The following is a 22,940-nucleotide window of genomic DNA, read 5'->3' on the forward strand; positions in this document are numbered from 1 at the left end:
GGTAACAGTTTTGGACATAATGACCTTTCCAACCGACAGAGAGGATATTATGAAAGATTTGTCAGTAGATAAACTGGCATTACTTCATTTGTTTCCTGAAGAAGTTCACTGAACTCCAAACACATGTTGTGTACCTTCTGTAGTCTTCTGTATGCACTAATATTGAATTATGTGTCGTTTTTTTTAAACCACACAAACAAGTTTCACTTTTTGCAATGGAGGAGGACCTTCCAATCTGTTGCATCTTTGTTTCAAAAGAATACAAATAGTTATTTGTATTTTCTTCATTCTCCTGAAGAGAACAAAGTCCTTGACCGAAACATTGCCATGTAAATTGTATCTTTATTGAGCCAGTGTGTGTGTGTGTGTGTGTGTGTGTGTGTGTGTGTGTGTGTGTGTGTGTGTGTGTGTGTGTGTGTGTGTGTGTCCTGGATTAACCACATGAACCCTTGCGTCCTCATTCAGGAGTAGACGATGTACGGCTGATTGTTGTAACTGCTGTTTTCCGGGAAGAGCTCTGGTGTAGTAGAGGGGGAAAGGAGGGGGCCCTAGTCTAGCCCCCTGGGGGACTCTGCTCAACTAATGCGACGTTTACACGCCAACGAGCAAGAATAGAAAACGACCAAATGTTCTCGCTTTAAATGTTGCGTTCAGATGGACACAATGGTGATTGAGAACGCTGTAGTGTGCATGCCAGGTGGCTAGGTGGCGGTGTGACGCGCTGCCAGATAAGATCAGTCACACAATGCTTGAACCACTTCCGTTCTACTTCCCATAACAGCCGTTGGTTTGCACACCAATGCAACATGGTTCTACGGTTCTGCACCAATGTACTCGCCGACGTCACGTGAGCCATGACGACATCACACGTTTTGAGGATTCTCCGCGTTTACAAGGATGTCCACAACTACAACACCAGAGGCAGCTCCACAGATCATATTCAACGCAGATTCGGCTCAAACAACGGGTCAAATTCGTTCTCCTGCTATACCACTAAAATGTGGAACGCCCTACCTTCCTACCTAAATCCCTAACTTCCTTTAAAACCGCTATGAAAAACCACTTACGGCTGATACTCGAAACTGTTCAGAGTAAACTCGGTAGAAGAGTAGACCCATATAATTTAACCACTTAAAACTGGGCATGTTTTAGGCCCAAAATAGCTGATCTACCTCTTCTCTTATATGGGGGTCCCTGGTCTCTCTTTTCAAGTGGAGGGTCCATGGGCTAAATAAGTGTCAATTTGTGGGTCCTTGACATGAAAAGGTTTGAGAACCAGCTGTTTCCTTTTTTAAGTATGCAGACGACACAACTGTGGTTGGCTACATTAAAAACGGTGACGAGTCAGCCTATAGGGATGAGGTGGCAGACCTTGTAGACTGGTGCACCTCCAATAACTTGCTATTAAACTTAGCTTAGCTAAGGAAATGATCATTGATTTTCGTAAAAACAAGACAGTGCTCTCCCCCCTGGTCATTAGTGACCAGTCTGTTGAAAAAGTCAATAGTATTAAATTCCTTGGCACTACTATTTGCCACTCCCTGAAATGGGAGGTTAACACTAGGAGTATCCTGTGTAGAGCCCACCAGAGGCTTCACTTCTTGCGACAGCTAAAGAAGTTTGGTGTGAGTGGTGAGGCGATGGTTCACTTCTACAGAGCCATTGTGGAGAGTGTCCTCGTCTTCTCAATCACAGTGTGGTACGGCAATACAACCGCCTTAGAGAGGAGGCATTTGGAAAGGGTTGTGCGCATTGCATCTAAGATCACGGGCCATGCCCTTCCAACTGTCTCCTCCATCTACACCACTCGTTCCGAAGGTGATCGCTGATCCCCCTCATCCTGCTAGTTCCTTGTTTGTAACCCTGCCCTCAGGCAGGAGACTCCAGTCTCTTAAGTGCAAGACCACCCGCTTCAAGAACAGTACCTATCCTGAAGCTGTCCGCCTCTTGAACGCGGATCCTTCATTTATACACACTTTACAAGCTTCACATGATTAATGAATTGTTATTTATTTCTCTTATTTATATAGATTTCGTATTTATGAACTGAATCTATTTTTGTACTTTTGTATCTTTTGTATGCATTCCCACCCGTGTTGTCTGTTTATATGTATGTTCTATGTATGTTTATGTATGTCTGTCTATATGTATGTTCTATGTATGTTTTAAAGAGCTGCACTAAAACAAATTCCAATCAACTCTGTTGACATGGCAATAAAGTATTGAATCTTGTGTAGTGGATGAGTGCTCAGAGAGGGGGTCACCCACCTCCTCCGGTGTCCTCCTGGCCCACGGCGGTGAGGCCCAGGTCCCCCTGCCAGCGGGTCTGGGCCAGGCTGCCACCGCTGTCTCTCATGGTCCACGGGCACCCCACGACCTGCGCCAGCTCGTCGCCTACAGCAACACAAACCAACCAACCAGAGACTTTATGTTAGATACAGAGCACTGCACCGGAAAATACAGTGTTCAGTTGAACTCAGGGATTTTGAGGTTATTTCTGTGAGGTTAGGTTTATGGTTAGGCACAGGGGTTTGTGAGGTTAGGGTAATAGCTTTATTGAAGTTTAGATACAAAAGCTTAGTTTTTGCAAAGTTTAGATGCAATCAAGGCGAAACACCCGGGAAAGAGGGAATCCCTTTTACTCAGAGAGGCGAGTAAAACGATTATGACAAAAATAATAGCGATTAGACGATTATGTAATAATTGTGACAGGCTTATCAGAGTATACAAAATGGACCTCAACAACCCCTATGAGGGTCCATTTGTACACTTTCTCAGTTAAACACACACACTTGATTTTATTGTGTAATATCCTAAACATGGTTATCTGAAAATCAGACATCTTGAAATCCCTTACACCCCGCAGTCAAAAACAGAACTTGCACAATGGCGTTGTACAAAAAGAATGTATATCATATCTACAAGCTCTATAACTATTTGTGACATTTGTCACAGCTCTTCACCTATAGGCTATGGGTAATGATATGACATGCCCACAATAGGGACAATTATTAATATTAATACCAAATATATCTATATTTGTATAAATTGGTTAAATCGATTAGTTCAATTTACTTTTACATGTCTAAAACAATTTGGTCATTTAGCACAGGGCTTTTCAAAGTGGGTGACGGGGCACCCTGGGGTGCCGTGACAGAAGTCCAGGGGTGCCGCGAGATCATTTGATAATATTTCGAATTCATTTGGACACTTGAAAAAATATTATTTAGTATAATTTTAAACTTGAAGTACAAACTTATTTTCAGTCAGTTCTAACCAAAATGGCTATTATCTCAACGTTTTCCTCGCAACATAATCACTAAAATATCATCACTGTCGGGCAGAAACCTCGTATCTCCAAGTTTCAAATGTGTACGTCTTTTGGTAAAGCAAAGCCCAGCTTCATCATACAAGACCGTTGCACATAAAAACAGACGATCTACAAACACACAACGCCTCGCGATGCGAGGCGTTGTGTGCTTGTAGATCTTCTGTTTTCACTAGTTTAGTACATTTTATAGATGATAAATACAAAACGAACGGTTTTGGACATACAAGGTTTCCACCCGACCCGACAACGATATGCTATAAATATAAGGTGCTGGGAGTGAAAATTATAATGTAGGGGTGCCTCAGATTAAAAACATGTTTATGGGGTGCCCTGAGACGAAAAAGTTTGGGAACCCCTGATTTAGCAGACTCTCTTACCCAGAGTGTGTGAGGTCCTACAGTAAATAAATAGCATGAGCTTCAGCATTTTGTGTAAATCTACATAATTAGAAAGTAATCCCTGCCCTGGGTCATGGAGTCAGGGCAAAAACCAGAAGTCGTTTTTCTTTCCACGTCAGCTTTGTTAATACATTAACGGAAAACAGTGAAAGACTCCAGAAGTAGACTTACATTACCTGAGGCATCATCAGACACATTAAACACTGCCTGCACCAACGGTCTCAGTAATTAGTTACATTTACTCAGCAGCTACTGTACTGTAGTGCAATCGAGATATCTTTTACTGGTGTATTTCAGATTTGATTCTTTTACTTCTACTCTACATCCCATTGTACTCCACTACAATGCTTTGAAAACGTCAGTTACGAGTTACTTTGCAGATATAAATTATGATATCATAAAACATACATGAACTACTTTAGGCTTATACATAATTACATATAGGCTATTTGAAAATAGCTGATCTACCAGGACAACGCGTCACAAGCTTGCAATTATATGAAAACTTATGTAGGCAATTTGAAAATAGCAGATCGACAAGTGTCTACAAACGTACGGACGTGTTTGTAGATCTACTATTTTCAAAGGATTTATTAATACATTTTAAAACTATGTGAAATGAGACCTCCTGCACAACGAGTACTTTTAAGTACTTTAAGTACATTTTCATGCCAATACTTTTTTTACTGCACTTTTAAGTACATTTTGGAAACCAAACTTGTACTCGTAAGTAACAGAGTATTCCTACTGATACCAATACAGGGCTCCCACACATTTTTACAAATTAATTTCCAAAACCTTTCCAAAACTTTTCCAGAATATTTAACCCAATTTCCTGGACTATATAACAATAATTCAGCTCAATAACGAGTCTTACTCCTATGTGCAATGCCCAAAGACAGGCAGTGTATGCCAGTGGTTCTCAACCTTTTCAGGCTGTGACCCCCAAAATAATCATAGGTGAACTGGGGACCCCGGCACCCTGACGAGCACTGAGAGTTGAGGACTTTTGTATAACACGGTTCTATTGTGAAAATAGCCGATCTACATGCTCACAACAACGCCGTTGTGAGCATGTAGATCTGCTATTTTCACAATTTCTGACTCTAATATTTGACAATTTGGCCAATGTTTAGTTTCAGAGGTATTAACTAAATCAATAACCAAAGACAATGCATAGCCATTTTTTCCAGGACCTTCCAGGACCCTTGATCAATTCCAAATCTTTTCCAGTACTTCCAGGAATTTCATGACCGTGGGACCCCTGCCAATACCTTTCTACACTAGTGAAATATGCAGATTACCTGTCTTATTCCATCACTGCCATTAAAAGGCCAGTGCATGACAAAAACAGTCAACATGGCCTGATGCACAGACTAGAACATAACTACCAATTAGCTCCCAAAACCAAAAACATACAAATAGAAACGCAATATTGTCCTTCATGTTGCCATGTGCACACACACAGCACTCACTCTGTTATCTTTTGCTTTAGCATCATGCTAGTTAGGTAGGAGGCTTAGGGTTAGTATATTAACTGGGGGAGAGCAGGGAGTATGCATGCATGCATGTTGCAGAGAACAAGAGAGAGCTAGCTAGGTAGGATGGCTTAGTATATTTCCTGGGGAGAGGGAGTGCACACACAGAGCACTGTCTTATCTGTCATTTCATTTTTGCTTTAGCATCATGCTCGCTAGGTAGGAGGCTTATTATATTTACTGGGGGAGAGGGAGTATAGTATGCATGCATCTTGCAGAGAATTCCAGGAACTAGGATTTAGGAGGAGGAGGCTTCTGCAGCAAAAATACACTGACTTTTCAACAACTCAAACTCAATTCATTGCTTTAGCATCATGCTAGCTGTAGGTATGGCTTGGTACTGTATATTTACTGGGGGAGAGGTAGTATGCATGCATCTTGCAGAGAATTCCAGGAACTAAAATTAGGAGGGGGAATATTCTGCAGAAAAATACACTGACTTTTCAACAATTCAAACTCAATTCATTGATTTAGCATCATGCTAGCTAGCTAGGTAGGTATGAGGCTTGGTATATTTACTGGGGGAGAGGGAGTATGCCTGCATGCATGCACATTTGCAGAGAATTCCATGAACTAAGATTAAGGAGGATAAGGAGGATTGTGCAGCAATTAACACACCTAAAATGGAACTCAGTTGATGCATGGCTCTCTGCTTAATTAATGTCTGATCGAAGTATTGATCCGATCGCATTTACCCCCCACCCACCGAGGCACACACCCAACCCCAAGTCCACCCATGATGGAGAGGTGATGAGAGGAGTGATGCAGATGCTTCCTGAGAGGCTAAAAGCTAAAGCCCCCTCCTCTGCTCACCAATAACGTGCAACAACACAATGTGTGACATTAACACGTCATCTAGGCGAAAACAAAAGCCAATAATCAATAATCAACGCCTTTATCCATCCAAATCAACGCCACAAATCAGACAGATGGCAGTGCTTGTCTGTGTGGCTGTGTTAGCTTGAGTGTTTTAGCCTCGCTAGTCGTTAAGCTAGTTTTTTAGGCTAAGTGGTGTAAAGTAACTAAGTACATTTACTCAAGTACTGTAGTACGTATTTAAGTACAAGTTTTAGGTATTTGCACTTTACTAGATTATTTCAATTTCCCCCATACTTCTTACTTCTACTCCACTACATCTCCGATCTAAATATTTTAATGCACTAACATTTATTTGGAAACTTGAGTTACTATAAAGTTAAATTTTTATTATCATTACAAAACGCACATTCAATTAAATTCAATTAAAAAATAGCCGATCTACAAGCTCACAATGTGTCGCGATGGGACGCACTGAGAGCTTGTAGATCTGCTATTTTCAAAAGATTTTAAAAAATGGGAAATCTTGTAAAATCGGACCTTCTGCAAAACGAGTTCTTTCTACTTTTGGTACTTTTTAAGTACATTTTGACACCGATACTTATATGTACTTTTACTACTTAAGTGCATTTTGAATTCCGGCCATTTATACTTGTTAAAGAACATATTTCTATATTGCAGTGTATTGATACATTTACCCAAGTCCCTAAATGTGAGTACTTTTTCATCACCACTGCTGCTAACTAGCTTACACACAGACTGTCAGTATGGAGGCTAGGCTAACGCCAGCTAATAAGCTCCACAACAAGCTAACCAGGGATGCAACACAACACAAAACCAAACCCCAAAAAAACAACCCCCAGCTTCATAAACTCACCGTTAACCTGCAGTTTTGGACGAATGTCGTGTCCAACAAAGGCCAAAAGAAGCGGGGGGAATTAAGGGCGGTTTAATAGGCCTAAAAAAAATACGTATTTGTTGTTGTTGTTGTGTGCCGTATGCTAACGGTGCTAATAATGCTAACCGCTCATTGAATGGAAGAGAGTCAGGTGTAACCTCCCTCTCTCTCTCTCTTTTATCTCTTATTTCCGCTCTTCCGGTTTCAGAAGCGCTAAATAAACATGTTAGACATTAATTATTCTAACTAACAATCATCTTATTGTCCGTCCAGTCGTTGCGGGGATGTGTTTGCTATCCAGGATGAGGTTGTGTGTTTTTTAGGGTGTAATTATGTTTGATAGAGAGAGAGAGACGCGGGGCTGCGCAGCGCCGCCGTTATGATGATGGGATCCAACAACGATACGTCGGTTTTTTCTTTTTAACGCTCCTCATCAAAAGCATAAGAAGAAGTCCGTCGCTTGGTGATTACGTTTTGGCGTAAAAAAAAAACGTGACGAAGCCGCCCACCTTTGAGTCGTCAGCAGAGCAACGTACGTTGTCAAGTTACACACGATTAGAACGCTACGCAATGTACTTCAAAGTAAGGTCCAAATGTTTGTTTTTTTTCTTTTTTTTTTTTTTTTCAATATTTGTTTTGGGGCATTTATGCCTTTATTGCGACCGGACCGGCAGGTCGCAGTTACTATCAAAACCTTGACCAGCTGTCCGTCAGTCTGTCACACGTCACACTTTTGCCCTGCTCATATCTCCGCAACCGTTGCCCCGATCCATGCCAAATTTTGCACACACACTCCTTGCCTGCCGAACCACAACCTACACCCAATTCTCACATGACCCTCTTCTAGCGCCACTATGAGGCCGATTCTTGCAAAACACATTTTTGGACACTGCTCCTACAATTTTTGCCCAAAAATCACGCAAATCGGTACACAGTATGTCTACACTCATGTCATCAACATGGATCTGTCCCATATAGCGCCACCATCAGGCCGATTTTTTCAAACACACTTTTAGAGGTCACCAGCACTTTCGCCTATAACATATTCGCCTAGACGCATTTGGTCCTTTCGCCTGGTATTTTCGCCTTGGAGGAGAGTCTTTTCACCTACCTGTCTGAGCCATTTCGCCTACCCTCAATTCTGCTGTCAGACTGTCCATGTTTGCAAATTATCTCTTTGTCATTTAAATATTATAGTGACTGTGACAGTGGTGTCAAGTGAATCTAACAGTTTACTTGACATTTATTATTTACATCACATTTTATTCCTAAAAAATGGCAAAATAGTTTTTTATGCCTGTTGACAGGCAAGGTTGATTATATAGGCTATTTAGGTGTAGCATATCTTATATAGACCTTTTTTTTACAATACTGTTCAATACTGCACCAAAGAATGTATAGTATCGGGACATGGATTAATTAATTATTTGGGCGCACCTGATTCCAATAGCTCTGTATTTATGTGATTACTATGGAGTGCATAGGATAGCCGTGTGTAGGTTTGACATGTAACACCACTGTCACAGTCACTATAATATTTAAATGACAAAGAGATAATATGAAAACATGGACAGTCTGACAGCAGAATTGAGGGTAGGCGAAATGGCTCAGACAGGTAGGTGAAAAGACTCTCCTCCACGGCAAAAGTGCCCCGCGAAAAGACCTGGCGAAAATGTTATAGGCGATTATGCCTGACACCTTTTAGACACTGCTCCTACACAATTTGCCCTAAAATCACGCTGCGACCTGACGGTCGCTTATCTCCCGATTAGGGAGTCTTACTGGTTCATAGGACAGTACACTGTCAGGAAGGAAATGGGGAGTGAGTGAATTTCAAACTTTTAGTACCTTTTATTACACACCTTTAATGGTGAAGACGTTTCTTGGTAACAATTTAGTTCCCAGATTTTCACATACATGTGCTTTCCTGAACTTATCCTTTTAGTTGACCATGAAACTGTAGCTTTTCCTATTAAAACTTCTAATACATTCTTCAATCAATCAATCAATCAATCAATGTACTTTTATTTTGGAGACCATAGTACAAGTCAGCAGGTTGAATCAGACGATCAGACTGTACGAAGTGCACAGACAGAAGGATAATCTTCAACGCAGATTGCGCCAGCCCATTTAGTGTAATAGTTAGTAACTGCACACCATCCATCCTGCTCATTGTCATGCCACTTGGTGAAGGTGACATTGGAGCCATCTGACCAACTCCACCAGCCCTCCACATACAAGTCATTCAGTCCAATCCAGGTGTATGTCTCTTGTGGGTCAAAGTTCTTGATGAGGGCTCGGACAAAGTCGTGCTCCGACTGGCTGTGGATGGACACCAGGTTGGCGTCTTGGGACAAGCAGTTCCGCTCTGCCCTCATCCAGCTCATGGGTGAGGAGACGTACTTGTAGCAGCGAGCGTTGAAGCTGAACCAGAACTCTGGACAGGACCCACGCTCTAGCTTCACCTCGGCAGAGGGAGCAGCAGCATGCAGGGTGCCTACTACACGCACGCAAGCACATGCACACACACACAAAAGCAGGGACGTGCAGAGAATGTTAGAGAGGCAGGTCTGAAATGTGTAAAAGGGCCTTTTGGTGGAAATATCGAAAATAGCAGACCTTCAAAATAGCAGACCTCCAACCTCCAACCTCCAAGCTCACAACGCGTTGCGACGCGTTGTGAGCTTGGAGGTTGGCTATTTCCGGAGCTTGATACCACACTGAACTAAGCATAATCAAGTCACCACTGGAGATGTGGTGTAACATCATGGATTTCTACACAGAAAGGGCAATTCTTTCAACATTCAAGTTCAGGAGAGTTTGGACAAGGCAATTCTCTTGAATGCTGCCTTCAGGTATGGTCTGGAGAGGGCACTTTTTACAGGCGGGTAAAAGGGCAGAGGCTCAAGCCCCCTTTGATGTCTATGTGTGTAAGTGCCTGCACACAAGGTTTACAAGGAGTTACATTTACAGATGTCACAGACAGTGCAGTATAGGCTATGGCTTTTCCAGAGATAAAAAGCTTGTGTGAAATGGGGGGTATGTATGCTAATTTATACCAAACTGTCAAAAAAGAAAAAATAAGAAGATTTGAACCAGTCAACACTGTCATATGAAAACATACAGTATGGGGCTCTATTTTCCTCCATGAAGAAAAGAAGACGCATTATTTTAATTTACCCAGTGTCAGGCCCAGCAGTAGGAGTTAAGGAACCAGCAGCATGTCAGCCTGAGGTGGTCTAGGAGGGTCTCTGGATCAGTGGATGTTGGGTTGGGGTCTTCTGGGAGGCTGTGTGTCTTTTTTTATCTGCTCTACATGAGGGCGTCTTCACAGCTGGCATCATTTGATTGGTCGTAATGCATGAACAGCTGTGGCGTTCACATATTCTGTTGAGACACCTTTTCAGGCACACACAAACACACACACACAAACACACACACACACGCAAGCACGCACACGCACGCGCACACACACACACACACACACACACACACACACACACACACACACACACACACCACAAACAGAGAGAGAGATAGAGAGAGGTTGCCAAAGTTACCCCAGTTATATTTCCTATGTGGATATATTGGAATTATATGGAATTATACTTTAGCTATTGAAAAATAACAGATATACAAGCTCACAGCGCTCAAAAACGTATGTTTCTGTGTCAGTGGTTCTCAAACGTTTTCATCATGTATTAAAAGAGAGGCAAAAAGTCTTGATTTTTCACAAATAGCAGATAAAAGCTCACAGCGCAGCCCTCAGTGCTGCGCTGTGAGCTTGTATGTCTGCTATTTTTTAATAGTTAAAGCATAAATAATGGTTAAAGTAATAATGTTCCAGGTTTATTGAAAAGGATCTTGTTTTTACTGCCTCTTTTCCGGAGATAGGCCGTTATACCTTTTTTGGCCTAAGTCACTGACCAAAATAAGCATTTTTCTCACATGTTTACATTAATAGTTTAACTATTTATTCATGTTTTGGTTGAAATGATGAAGAAATATTGTATAGTTTTAGTTCTTTTTTTTCAGAAAATCTTTAAAAAAGGACATTTAGGACATTAGTTTAGGTGACGTTACTGACGTATTCTGAAGAAAACCTGGAGACTTAACATTCAGTAATTGGGTATTTTGATCAAAATAAGACAATTAAAATGGTGTGTTAATCTTAAATTCTAAAATGTGTCACAGTCAAGACCAAGTCTTTGCCACAGACTTTTGTACTTTTACTCAAGTAAAAATGTAATTCCAGACTTTCAGTAGGCTATTTTTACACGATTGATATTTAAGTACACCACTGCAGTGACATGTTTCTCTGTAGTGAATCTACAGTATTTAGAGAAGTAATTCATCATTTATAGGTCAGTTACAATAAAAAAAGAAACAAATATTGTTATTTCCATGTCTATGACATTTATTGATATTATAGATGAACACATTTTGACACATAGTATATTCACACGTTTATGCCCACTTAATCAAAATAGACTTGACATACCTGGTACACTGCTGCATTTTCACAGATTTGATCAAAAACTGAGAAGTGACATTTCAATGATGGAGTACAGAAGCATGCATCAAACTGAGTTAGAGAGGATATAATACATGTGTTGCAGTTGCAGACATTTCCATTATATTGGATCCAAACATTGTCCTGGTAAGACTATCAACAGTGTAGAAAAATGATGTAATCAAATAGGTCAAAAAGGTCAGCCCTGCATGGCTGGGAATTGACAGGCATTATGAATTAAAAACAATCACACAGAATGTGTTGGTGCATATCTGTGTATGTTGCTACCGGTATATGCACAGTATAGGATATAGCCAATGGGCTAAAAGATTAATACTGAAACGGAAGGGAAAAAAGTGCATTGTCCATTGTACAGATGTAAAAAAAAAAACGTCATCTGCTCCTCTGGTCTTGTTCTGGGAAACATAGGAGACAAGAATAGAGACATTAGTCTTCAAACATCAGATTTAGACAAGTTCAAAACACAATATGACGACACTGTGTCTTGCAACTGTCTTGGTCTGGATATGATGTCAATGTTAGCAGTTCTATTACTGATAAAACAAGCTCTTGATGATTACTATTCATAGATAATTCTACATGAGTGATATAATATAGAGCAAATCTGACCAGGAACAAAAATATCACCTTATGTTCCCTGGCTGTGCTTCCCAGATCTCCAGTAGTTGTACACTTTGTCCACATCGATGGCCCCGTGTGCTTCTTGCCTCGACTTGATTCGTAGCAACTGCTCCAGATGCGGCAGATAAGGCACTCCGGATGCTTTTCTGATCTCGTTCATCAACTCAAATCCTCGGTCACATTCTGCAGCGGATGCTTGAAACGTACCACAGATGTCCATGAGCTGTGAGACCCCCCTCAGCTCCTCGCGTTGGAGCGTAGCGGCCATCGTGTCCGAGAATGTGCACATCTGAGAATGTGCACTTCTCACCTTGCACTTGAAGTCTTCAAATTCACTTTTGATGGCATACACACGTATGGCATATTCATTAGTCCCTAATTCAGATTGTGGGCAGAGAAGGGTCTTGTACTTCTCGAACAGCGAGACCATGAATTCCTTTCTGCACAGGTCAGCGCAGTAGTCTGGTCTCAATAGTGTTATGTCAAATGCACCCCAACCGCTGTACGTTTCCAAAAAAAAATCCTCCAGGAGTTCTGTCACCGAACAAGTGAACATGTCAACATATTTCTCAAGTGGTGTTCTCCTCTCCACCGCTTCCTCATTCACACAGTATTCGGTACGCAGTTTCTCGACCAATGCTCTTGCCAAGTGGTGCCCGTCCATCACAGTCAGGTTGCTGTTTTTAAGGCAATCGTCGAGGTCCACCACCTCGCCCAACAATGTTTGGAGATACGGGAGCACACGCCTATACTCGCTCAGCTTTTTGCCACAGTATTTTGCCACCGGGTCTCCAGCATCGCCTCGGTCATTGCAGTATTGTTCAAGGTCTCTATATTCACCTTCTGCGTTTTTCTGAAGAGCGAGCATGGTTCGGTAGCAGGCCAGCCACTTGGGTTCCGAGTCTCTCAGAGACCTGGATGCCAGACTGCCCAGAACCTCTTCTAGGTCCTTCAAGAACCAGCCCTTGCCGGTCTCTGACTTCACAACGCCGTTCAAAGCTTTGAGAAGAACTTCCACTTCTTGCATCAAAGGCACTTCTTCCCAGGCAGCGTTGAGGCGCATGTCCTTCCCGTGGATCATGCAGAGTTGCTGATCCAGATGTGGTATTTGTTGTTTTAATAGAGTCGCAGCTGCATCACGCTTCCCTAGCACTACAGAGGAGTCGTCAGAGGTCAGCATCACCATTCTCTGCAGGTCTAGCCCGTGTCTGGAGTAGAACTGAGTGATGGCCTTGGCGATATCCTGACCGCAGCGTGCTTTTAACTCAACGATGCCACAGAAGTCAGTTCTGTAGCTGACTTGGTTCTCCTCCCTGTATTTAATGTACATCATTAGCAGGTCTGTTCTCTTGTGCAGGCTCACTATCAGGGTATGCCACGGCGCTTTTCGAATATTGCACATCGTCTCGTGCTCTAGGACTTCGCTGATGTTGTGCACAAATTCAACAGCGTCCTTTTCGCTTCGCCAGTCTTCTGGCAGACTCACATGCTTTGCCATGTGATCGTGGATTAGTTGAACGTTCTGCAGTGACGAGTTCATTTTGATGGCGAGAAGAATATTTTCAATGAGAACTTTAACTTGCGGGTTGTCAGGTCTGTCCGGATGTGGTAGTTCATCTCTCTCCTGCTTTAACGCACCGATTACAGATTCCTGCGTGCGTCTTTGTAGAATTCCAACAGCGTTCGCGTGGCTTTTGGTCTTGACGTGGCGCTTGAGGTAGTCCACCTTCCACTCTTTCCACACTTTCCCCTCCGAAATGTCACCCGGAACTTGGGCTTCGCGGCACGTTTTGCAGATCACTCCTTTCTCGTTAGAAAAAGAAAAAACATCTCCCAGTTTCACCGCTTGTTTGTCCGCTGTTTCCACAAACTGCGACAACCATTCCATCTGGAAAGAAGTGCATTTCTTCTTGGCTTCTTTGTCCTGGAGGTCAGCGGATGCAGCACCTCCAGAGCTGGACCTCAGAGCGGGCCTGTCGGGTCCAGGCCCAGGGGCCTGAAGACTGGGCATCCGGTCCTCAGAGGAGCCCTGACCACTGCTGGCCGTGAGTTTCACCCTCTTCCTGAGCTGCTTACTCATGATGATGGTTAGCTGTAGCTCTGTGTTGACTTACTGCTCTCTGAGTGGTATTTATACTGAGTGTGGGATGGACTGATGCAGTGGCTGAAGACTTTATGCAAAGTGGGGGGAGGTGGGTGTGGCTACGCCCGTGCAGACACCTCACACAAAAGACTAAAGTACACACATACGGTAACACAAAAGAATGAAAACAGCCTGAGTCATCAATTTACACAGGCAATTAACACATTAAAGGCCCAGTTCACCTCTGGGACAACCAGATCTTATTGTATTGTTGTTTGGGACACAATCAACACAACCCTGAGTTGTTGTTTTTTTTTTTTTTTTTTTCAATCTGTGTTTTGGGATATTTTACTATTTCAGCATGACTAGTGATGCAGTTTGCATCACTAGTCATGCTGAAATACGAAAATATGTCCCAAACAACAATAAAATAAGATCTGGTTGTCCCAGAGGTGAACTGGGCCTTTAAGTGTTGTCCTGTGGTGGACAATAATGAATTTACCTGCGTACTGTACTTAAAGGGGAAGGCCACCCATTTTCAATATTGAAACAATGGACTTAAAAAGACCCTCCCCCAAATTAAATTGGTCAGCAAACACTTTATGAATTTTATTATTTTTCTAATGTAATTCTGGTATGCACTGCAATTATATTTGTAATGGAATTTATTTTTGAAATGCTCTTCTTTTGTTATGTCATGAATAATTTGTAACTTTGTGGAAATTATTTTTGAAATGCTCCTTTATTGTTATATAATGGTTTGAATGATTTGTAACTCCGTGAAAATTCAATAAATATATTTTGAAAAACCCAATTTTATTATTTTTCTAATGTAATTCTGGTATGCACTGCAATTATATTTGTAATGGAATTTATTTTTGAAATGCTCTTTTGTTATGTCATGAATGATATGTAACTTTGTGGAAATTATTTTTGAAATGCTCCTTTATTGTTATATAATGGTTTGAATGATTTGTAACTCCGTGAAAATTCAATAAATATATTTTGAAAAACCCAGTTTGATATGCATTAGGCCACGGACCCCCGTTGAATTGATTTCTTATATCTCTGCGACACTATATTTAGTTGCACTCACCCTGTTTCCTGCTTTAAGTGTTGATTTGTTTTCTTTACCATTGAGCTAATAGAGCCAGCCTGCTGGCTCAGGGGATAAATTGAATCTTGATCATCAGGTCAAAATTGTTGTCAGATCCTGTGTCTAAGTCAGGGGTTTTCAAAGTGGGTGACGGGGCACCCTGTTGTGCCACGACGGAAGTCCAGGGGTGCCGCGAGATCATTTGATAATATTTGGAATTTATTTGGACACTTGCAAAACATATTTAGAATCATTTTAAACTTGAAGTACAAAGTTATTTTCAGTCAGTTCTAACCAAAATGACTATTATCTCAATGTTTTCCTCGCAATATAATCACTAAAATATCGTCACTATCGGGCAGAAACCTCGCATCTCCAAGTTTCAAATGTGTACGTTTTTTGGTAAAGCAAAGCCCTGCTTCATCATACAAGACTGTCGCACAAAACTAGTGAAAACAGCCGATCTACAAGTGTGCTTGTAGATCTGCTGTTTTCACTAGTTTAGTACATTTTATAGATGATAAATACAAAACGAACGGTTTTGGACATACAAGGTTTCCACCCGACAACGACGATATGTTATAAATATAAGGTGCTGGGAGTGAAAATTATAATGTAAGGGTGCCTCGGATTTAAAAAAAATATATTCATGGGGTGCCCTGAGACAAAAAAGTTTGGGAACCCCTGGTCTAGGTATAGGTGAGACTTGACCTTTGACATGATCTAAATGTCTCAATAGAAGAACAGGGAGCAAAATACAACTACCCCAATTGTATAAGTTATATTGTATTGGATTTTACATTTTATACATGCATAATAGCAGCACCCTGACTTATGCCATGTTTTCACGTTAGAAGGACATTCTAATGTGCTAATACTTTTTTCATTAATTTTGTTTTAGAAGTATGTAGAAGTATCCTGTTACAAGTAAATGTGCGGCATTCAGAACGTATTGGCATTGTTGATACTTTTGGTACTTTGGTACCAAAAGTAGAAAGTACACATTATGCAGAACGTCCCATTTCACAAGTTTTAAATGTTATACAAATAGCCGAGCTACAACCTCACAATGCGTCACATTGTCTATTTTCAAATGTAGGATTGAGGTGGTTAATGTATGTTTTCTAATTTCCTTAGTTTTTGAATAATTGTAGTAAAAGTAAGAGTAAAAGTACAACATTTGCCACTGAGATGAAGTGGAGATGAAGTAAAATTACTGACAATTGGAAATACTTCACTAAAGTGGTTTAGACCAGTTGGGGTTTCTGTCTGGTAACTTGTGCTTGTGTTTGTGAATAATGAATGAGTCCAAGAATCATACAGTTGGCTGATGGGTCATCATCATCATCTCACTCTGTGGTGATGATGGCTTTGTTATGGAGCTTGACTTGGTGTCATTGTTTTAGGCGGTGCTAAAACTGTAAATGCTCTTTAGAATGTAAATCAGTGGCCCCATCACCAGCTCCTCCTCCCAGCCCATCATCACCTTTGTGTTTGAGCTCAGCCCCATGCAGGTGAAGAGCTGGAGAGAGAGGATGTATGCATGCATGGCCGGGGAGTGGCAGCAACACATCACACACACATGCTTCCCACACATTACAATAGCCATAGAGAGGATGAAAACATGACAACCCCCATATCTGCTGGCTGAAGAATACAACTGTTAGCAGGCACATGCACACATTGACATCAAAGGGGGCTTCTTGAGCCCCTGCCCTTTTACCCGTCTGTAAAAAGTGCCCTCTCCAGAACTTTGAATGCTGTTTTAACTATATGAGGAAAGAAATGCAAATGCCCCTCTTTCCATGCCATATACGTGAAGGCAGCATTCAAGAGAATTGCCATGTCCAAACTCTCCTGAACTTGAATGCAGCATCTTATGTTGAAAGAATTGCACTCTCTGTGTAGAAATCCATGCATTTAGGCTACATCTCCAGTATACTTGATTATGCTTAGGTTCAGCGTGGTATCTCACACCGAAAATAGCTGACCTCCAAGCTTGGAAGTCTGCTATTTTTGAAATTACCACCAAAAGGCCCTTTTAGAAATGTCTGCCCGCTCCAACATTCTCGGAACGTCACGGACTGTTACTATATGCACTTGCCGTCACTATCACCCTCTCATCTTAACCTATGGATGGACTCTCTGCGGACCTGTCATAAATGTCATCTATTATTGCAGGGGTCTTCAACAGGGGGTCCAGGACCCCCATGGGGTACTCAGAGTTAGAACAAGGTAGAATCCTCGTGTGATTGGATAATTATTTTAACTTGAACCCTCACATCCCTATACTCTGAAGAGAACTTTAGTATAGCAGATCTACAAGCGAGGCGTTGAGAGCTTGTAGATCGGCTATTTTTGGCAAATAGGTTTGGTGTAGGGATTAAAAAAAAGAGCAGACCAAGTACAGAATGAAAGGTTTTAAGTGGTTATGTGTCAAATAAGTATATGAATCAATCCATGAAATCGATGAGAATCTCCATCACACATTTATAGAATATGTAGAGGCCAGAGGGGGTCCCTGCTTCATCTCTCTCTCAGCTATCCACAACTTTCCAACATCCCATCGTGCATTGCGCAGAATGTGCAGGCAGCTTCCAGCGACGCAGCCGAGAGGGATCTACAAGCTCACAACGGTTGCATCTGCGACGCGAGCTTGTATGTCTGCTGTTAACCCGAAGTGTCCCGCAAATAATGCTATAGTAAATTCTCGTGGAAACAGGTGGATAGAGGGTATGCGCGTGACATTATCATCATACACGGAAGTTATGTGGGAACGCCTACTGTGTGGCAAAAAAACTACTTTCTGGCTTTGACAGCCCATACATCCAAACAGAAAAGTCATATCTGATTGCATTAAACAACGTTGAACAACAGGGGCGCTGGAACTCCCAAATCCCAAGGTGAGCTGAGCCTGGAGGAGTTCATGCGTGCGGCCAAAGGCCGCACGCCGAAAGATTCACGTTTTTTATCCGGTTTTGGGTTATTTTTATTACGGTTTCGGGTGCTTATTCCCCGCACAACGGTGTAACAAGGAACTATATAGTTACTAGTTATTTTAGCACACAGTGCAACACACAGCACGCATGCACACACACAGTCACTCACGCACACACTACAAAATCGGGTATTATTTTTGTAACAGTTTTTTTTTATTCCCCATATACAACGGTGTTAGTTTGCAACAATGAGATGGTGTGCCATCAAAGCGGGATTTAAATTTGACTTCCCTTCTGACCGGAAGTGGCAAGGTGACCATGTGATTAGGTCACCATGTGATAATCAAATACCTTTTTTCAACATATTTTATTCCCCAAAGTCAAATACATTATTGTTTTAATATAGCTCTGTGTGTGTGTATATATAGGCTTATTAAAAAAGAAAAAAAAAAAAAACTTTTGTTTCCCTCCCCACCACCAGGGGAGCTGCAGCTCCCTCAGCACCCCACTTCCAGCGCCCCTGTTGAACAATGTTAAACTCACTTTGCCACTCGACTTGCCACTCGATTTGCCATTCACTTTATGCATGCGCATACCCTCGATACAATATGTGACTGGAGTCACATATGGTCAAACTATTTATGAACAACAAATGCACAATTCTTGGTGCACAGTCAGATTCCCTTAAAGGAGTAGTTCACCCCCAAAATGACTTTTTTTCTATTGATTACTCATGCCATGGAGACTTGAGTTGTTAGAAAGGCCAAACATATTGGCTGCCTTGCCAGCAACAGGCATGCGCAGATCTCCTGTGATGTTAATTGATTTAGGTCAATATGACCTGGGCATGCAAAGAGACTTTGATGTTCTTGAGTGAGTTCGTTTAACACACCTGCTTTGTCAATTATGTTTTAGTTAGTTCAGCTTTGTATGCAAAGAAGCTCAGTTTGGCAGAGATCCTTGAGAGAGCAGCAGCTACAGTACACCTTCTCTGTTCCATGTTGTGCGTCAATGACAAACTGTAAGTTATTTTAGTTGTTTGGTTTAGTTCGTACCAGTTTTGAGTTATGTGTCAACCTGTATTTAATGTTTGTTTGATAACTTGAATACGGATGTTTAAAGAGGATTTGTGATTCCTGAAAGAATTATTGTGTTTGATTGTATTCACACCAGAACTGTTTGTCATTTATTTGTGATCGCACTGTTGATATTTTTAGTGTTTGATACAAACCCTTGTCATTTGTATTTTACTTTTTTTAGACCACAACCACAATCCTGTACTGCTGCTACTTCAGTAAAGACAATATTACCTACAAAACTGCATTCTGACCGTGTTTTCACTGACACGCCGAGGCGGCATCAAACTCCTACCAGTTCCTACAGTCCTAGTTTCAACATTTGGTCCATCGAGCCCGGATTCAGTGGTGCTACCTTGGATTCCTCAGCCTTCAGAATGCAGTATCCTTATCCTGGTGAGGTACTTCCAGGGGCCTCTGCACGCCCTAAGCGCCAGTCCTATCCACCTGCTTACCTAAGTGACTATGACTTCCACCCTGTGGGCCGGAGGCAGACAGCCTTGGCACAGGACGTGGGCCGGAGGCATACAGCCTTGGCACAAGACATCGATGCCATACACTATGCATTAACAGCACACTCATCACGCTCTGGCAGCCCTATTAGCCAGTATGAGACATTGGACGAGTGGAATGAAGCTGAGGAACGACACGGTGACCAGCAGGATTCACTCCAGTCCGATACACAGATGGCAGTGGAATCAGAAAGGGAACAAAGGCCTTCCTCATCCTACCATCGACCTTGGGAGGTTCCTGAGACTCCTGAGGTGCAAGCAAAGCATTATTATACGCCGAACGAGTTGGCATTTCGTGACCAGCATACACAGAGGGTTTATGCTCACGGTGGTCCTTCACCTCAAGGTGCCAGTACACCTGGCCCCTATCCTTACCCAGCACCTCAGCATTATGTGCAGCCACCTGTTAACCCTTACAGCAATCCAGTGGGTCAAACTGCACAGCCTGCAGACCTGAGAGAACAGCCCTGGATGGCCTCGCTCAACAGGATGATGAGTGAGCTACAAGTCCTTAAAGATCAAGTGACTCCAGTCCTGCCTAGGAACCAACCTTCAGTCACTCCACATCCAGGTGAGCAGCATTGCTATTATCCTCCACCTCCACCCATTCATTCTAGCAGTGATTACCAGTACATGGCTGCCTCCAACAGCCAGCCTTATGCACAAGGGTATCCACAACAGACTGTCAGCAGTTGGAACCCACCAAGATCTTCACAGCCATTACAGTCGGCTAATATTCAGCAAGCCTATATGCCAAATCCTCAGCATCAGTATCCACCACACAGGCAGGCCTATGCTACACCTGCACAGCAACCACATCAGTTTGTGCCACACCGACCGGTCTATGCCACACCTGTACAGCAGCCACTGGCACATCTCAGAGAGAGAACCTATCGAGGACCTATTCCTACCATTCCAGATTTCACGAAAGGGGATCCTAGTGAATTCACCCGCCTTAAGCTTGCCTTAGAGAACCTCCTACCTCCTGATGCCACAGAGCTATTTCGCTATCAAGTTCTTCTGGACCATCTCAAGTTAGAGGAGGCTCGTCTGGTGGCCGACGCCTATTTAAACTCACCTACACCCTATTCACACACAATGGCTGCGTTGACAGAACAGTTTGGTCAACCTCAGAAGTTAGCCCTGAGGAAAATAGCTACTGTGATGAATGCCTCAGACATCCGTCAGGGAGACTCGAGAGCCTTCCAAAGGTTCTCCCTGCAGGTGCGTGCCCTGGTGGGAATGCTGCAGACCCTTGGACCCGAAGGTGCAGTAGAGCTCCAATGCGGTTCGCACGTAGAGAGACTCCTGAGCAAGCTTCCCTCTGATATGCGATCAGGATTTCGCAGATGTATGCGTCGCCAACCTGGACCCTATAACCTGATAGATTTCTCTGAATGGCTACAAGAGGAGGCCTGCTGCCAAGACAGTGAAAGCCAAACTACACTCAAAGGGCCCAAGGTAGAGCAGAAGCGCAACAATCGCCCTTCTCACCCAGCCACAGTACTTCATGGTGCTGAAGACAAGCAGTCAGCAGAGTCACCATCGAAGACACAGGACACAGGCAAAAAGAAAGCACGATTGCCTTACTGTCCATACTGTGATAGCGAAGAACATTTCCTGAGTCAATGTGACACATTCAAGTCTTTTAATAAAGACCAAATCATCCAGTGGATAAAGACCAACCGACGCTGTTGGCGATGTGGAAGAGCACATCGTGCAGCTCAGTGTGATTTGAAGAAGCCTTGCAGCAAATGTCAAGGGAAACATCTCCTGATCTTGCATGACGTCAACTACAAGCCTCCAGAGGAAGGATCTGTCCTAGTCAGTTCTACCACAGAGACACTGTACCTAGACCGCCCTGCAGAGTGCAGTCGAGTCCTTCTCAAGGTAGTCCGGGTCCTTCTACGTCATGAGAACAAGACACTTGATACCTACGCAGTCTTGGATGACGGCTCACAGCGCACGATGCTTCTGCCTGCAGCTGCTCATAAACTAGGACTGCAAGGGCAACCAGAATCACTTGCCTTGCGGACCATTCGACAAGATGTGCAAACACTAAACGGCATGTCTGTCACCTTCAGTGTCTCACCTATCACGCAGCCTCACAGAGCCTTCCCGATCTGTGATGCGTTCACTGCCAAACGTCTCAGCCTAGCTGATCACACGTATCCTATGGACACTCTGAAGTCAAAGTTCAAGCACCTCCAAGACATTCCTCTACAAGCCTTTGACCAAGCAAGTCCTATGCTGCTCATAGGTGCCGATCACCCTCACCTGATTACTCCTGTCGAGCCAGTCCGTCTAGGACCCCCCGGTGGTCCGGCAGCCGTTAAGACCAGGCTTGGTTGGACGCTCCAGGGTCCTGCCAGGCTTGCAGAGCTGCAATTAGCGCCCCAGCAGTGCTTGTTCACTTCACTTAGTCCGATAGAGTTGGAGTTAAGGAGGAATGTGGAGAAGCTTTGGCAATTAGATGCCTTGCCAGCCAGAAGCGAGAAGCAGGTGACGCGTTCAAGAGATGACCAGCAGGCCATTGATCTCCTTGAAGCCAAGACCACTAGAGTCGAGGTGGATGGCATCCTCAGGTATGCGACACCATTGCTTCGAAAGAAGAATTCACCTTTCCTCCAGGCTCCTACAAACGCTGTGATGCCACGGCTTAGAGGCCTGGAGAAACGCCTCCAGAAGGATCCAGAAATTGCAGCTGCCTATGAAGCAGAAATAGATAAGCTGGAATCAGCTGGAACGGTAGCCAAGTTACCAATGCAGAAGACCCCATCTGATGGTGAGACATGGTACATCCCACACCATATGGTGCACCATAATGGAAAAAACAGAATTGTGTTTGACTGCTCCTTTCAGTACAAAGGCCGCAGCCTTAATGAGTCCCTGTTGCCTGGTCCCACGTTGAGTCCTTCCCTTTTAGGAGTTCTTCTGCGTTTCAGGGAGCACAGTGTTGGCATTAGTGGTGACATCAAAGGTATGTTTCACCAAGTGCTGTTACTGCCTGAAGACAAGCCCCTTCTGCGATTCCTTTGGCACAACAAGAGGAGAGAAGAGACACTGCAGGTCTATGAGTGGCAGGTACTGCCATTTGG

General features: G+C 43.0%; 1 protein-coding gene across 2 annotated transcripts in view; it reads right to left on the reverse strand.

Moving 5' to 3' along the window:
* Window positions 1–7,400, reverse strand: part of LOC308298196 (uncharacterized protein) — a 39,172-nt gene extending 31,772 nt beyond the window's left edge. For both annotated transcript variants that reach the window (XM_080741751.1, XM_080741752.1), the window contains exons 1-2: window positions 6,961–7,400; window positions 2,269–2,394 (exon numbers count right to left, since the gene is read on the reverse strand). In XM_080741751.1, coding sequence (XP_080597877.1) covers window positions 2,269–2,356 — 88 coding nt within the window. In that variant the 5' untranslated portion in view covers window positions 2,357–2,394; window positions 6,961–7,400. The remainder of the gene's footprint in view (window positions 1–2,268; window positions 2,395–6,960) is intronic.
* Window positions 7,401–22,940: the final 15,540 nt, after the last annotated feature.

This window comes from Nannobrachium achirus (genome assembly GCF_963921795.1).
Source record: "Nannobrachium achirus genome assembly, chromosome: 14".
NCBI lineage: Eukaryota > Metazoa > Chordata > Actinopteri > Myctophiformes > Myctophidae > Nannobrachium > Nannobrachium achirus.